General features: G+C 39.7%; 1 protein-coding gene across 1 annotated transcript; it reads left to right on the plus strand.

The window, feature by feature from the left end:
• Positions 1 to 235: 235 nt before the first annotated feature.
• Positions 236 to 1492, plus strand: LOC110027082 (B-box zinc finger protein 20-like). Its single transcript, XM_020728359.1, has 3 exons — positions 236 to 618; positions 731 to 1114; positions 1206 to 1492. The coding sequence occupies exons 1-3, from the start codon at positions 433 to 435 to the stop codon at positions 1434 to 1436; spliced, it is 801 nt and encodes a 266-aa protein (XP_020584018.1). The 5' UTR covers positions 236 to 432; the 3' UTR covers positions 1437 to 1492.
• The last annotated feature ends 568 nt before the right edge of the window (positions 1493 to 2060 follow it).

Below are 2060 nucleotides of genomic sequence, written 5' to 3' on the forward strand. Positions count from 1 at the left end.
ACTAAACACATAAAAAAAAAAACTAAACTCCTTAAATTTTATTACAAATAATTAAATACCAAGAAATTACTATAAAAAAATATAAGTTTGAATCATATTTCATCTACTTTTTCTTAATTTTTAAAAAATTACTAACAAACAAACTCTTCCAAATGTGAATCCTATAATTTCAGATTGTTTGATAGAAGAACTTTGTATCTCAAGCTTCTAAAATTCATAGCGTTAACATTGACCAGTAACTTGCTCCACATCACCAAAGAACGCGGTACAATCTGTAAATTCCTCCAACCCCCTGCCCCTTTTAAAGCTGTTGATCCAACCCATCATCATTTCTTATTTCGTTGCAGCTCGCCTTCCCATTCAACAGGATAGAAAGGAAACAGAAAAGGCTGAGCAAATCTGAAGTAGAGAAGAAGAAGAAGAAGAAGCTAGATGAAGATACAGTGCGACGTGTGCGGCGTCGAGCAGGCCTCCATCCTCTGCTGCGCCGATGAGGCCGCTCTTTGCTCCGGCTGCGACGGCCGCATCCACTCTGCTAACAAACTCGCCGGAAAACACCGCCGTTTCTCCCTCTTTCTCCCACCCTCCCGTCCCCTTCCTCTCTGCGACATCTGCAAGGTTACTCTTTTCGCTCTCCGTTTAATCTGAAAACAGTAAAAATGCGAACTTTGGGGGGGTTGGAGACATGAAATCGGATAAAAAGAAGCGATTTTTGGTTTCTGTGCTGCAGAAAAAGAACGGCTTTGTTTTCTGCCAGGAAGACAGAGCAATACTCTGCAGAGACTGCGACGTACCCATCCACAAGGCCAACGTCCACGCGGGCCGCCACAGCCGCTTCCTACTCACCGGAATCCGCCTCTCCTCCTCTCCGATCCCTTCTTCTGAAGACAAAGATGATTTGAACACTAAAATCACAGTTGCAGAGGAAAAGCCTGTGTGCAGAACAGCAGCCACTAAGGTAAAAGACGAAGGCGGCGGCGGCCCCTGTAGTGGTGGAGGTGGGAGCAGCATAACGGATTACTTGATGAAGATGTTGCCCGGGTGGCGCGTCGATGATTTCTTATTCGATGATCCCGCCGCCGGCGAGAAAGAAGCAGTCGCCGGACTCTGGAAGGTAAGATTTTTTTTTCCCATCTTCGTTCTCTGAAGCTTATTAGAATGATTTGGAATATGAATAATGAGATATGCTCGGCACGTGGTTGCAGGTGCATGGAGCTCAGCCACCCGTTAATGTATCTCTGTTCACTTCGGCTAGTTTGAATGCCACCACTGAAGTGGCGGGGTCGCCGGAGATGCAATGGCGTCCACTGATGAGCTCTGAAGAGGTTAGTCGAGCTTCGTGGAGCGAGGAGGAGGCCTCCATGGTGCCGGAATTGACCCCATTTCACTGTAATTACAAAAATAATAAGAGACCCAGGACTTCACTCTGGTTCTAAATGCTCTCAAACGGATCTAGTCCTGCCCTTTCCTTTTCTTTTTTTTTTTTTTTTTTTTTTTTTACGGATCTAGTCCTGCCCTTTCCTTTTTATTTTTTATTTTTTTTTTGTTTTTTTAAGCGATGATTTTGTAATTTTGACTTTTTTTTGGTTTCGAAAGACATAATTCGGAACCATTAAGAGTTTTGCTTGATCTATGAAGCTTGATTAAGAATCTCCTCCTTATTATTTTAATTTTTCAGTGATTTATTTTATTCAAATATTTTTGAAATATTTTATAAAATTGATGCATGTTAATTATGTCATGAACATAATGAGGAAAAAAAAGGCAGCAATTAAAATATGGGGTAGTTAATTCTCTTAACCCAAAATTCACTGTATTTCTATGATTTTAAGGACATGATATTTTTAAATAATAATAAAAAAAATAAAATGGCAAAAATTTCTATTTTAGAAAAGGATATATATAATTTTTAAGCTATTGTCATAGAATATACTCCACAAAAATGACTTTTTTAATAGAAGTTTAGCTTTATGACATTTCACTATCATATGCCCACTAATTTTCTTTCACATTTATTTCTTAATTGATTTACATCGAGTGGCATATGCATGACTCATCAG

The sequence above is a fragment of the Phalaenopsis equestris genome, unplaced genomic scaffold (genome assembly GCF_001263595.1).
Source record: "Phalaenopsis equestris unplaced genomic scaffold, ASM126359v1 Scaffold000413, whole genome shotgun sequence".
Classification (NCBI taxonomy): domain Eukaryota; kingdom Viridiplantae; phylum Streptophyta; class Magnoliopsida; order Asparagales; family Orchidaceae; genus Phalaenopsis; species Phalaenopsis equestris.

Coding starts and splice junctions, on each gene's coding strand:
- LOC110027082 (XM_020728359.1), top strand. CDS start 433: ATGAAGATACAGTGCGACGTGTGCGGCGTCGAGCAGGCCTCCATCCTC. Junction 619..730: donor CTCTCTGCGACATCTGCAAG/GTTACTCTTTTC, acceptor TCTGTGCTGCAG/AAAAAGAACGGCTTTGTTTT. Junction 1,115..1,205: donor CAGTCGCCGGACTCTGGAAG/GTAAGATTTTTT, acceptor ACGTGGTTGCAG/GTGCATGGAGCTCAGCCACC.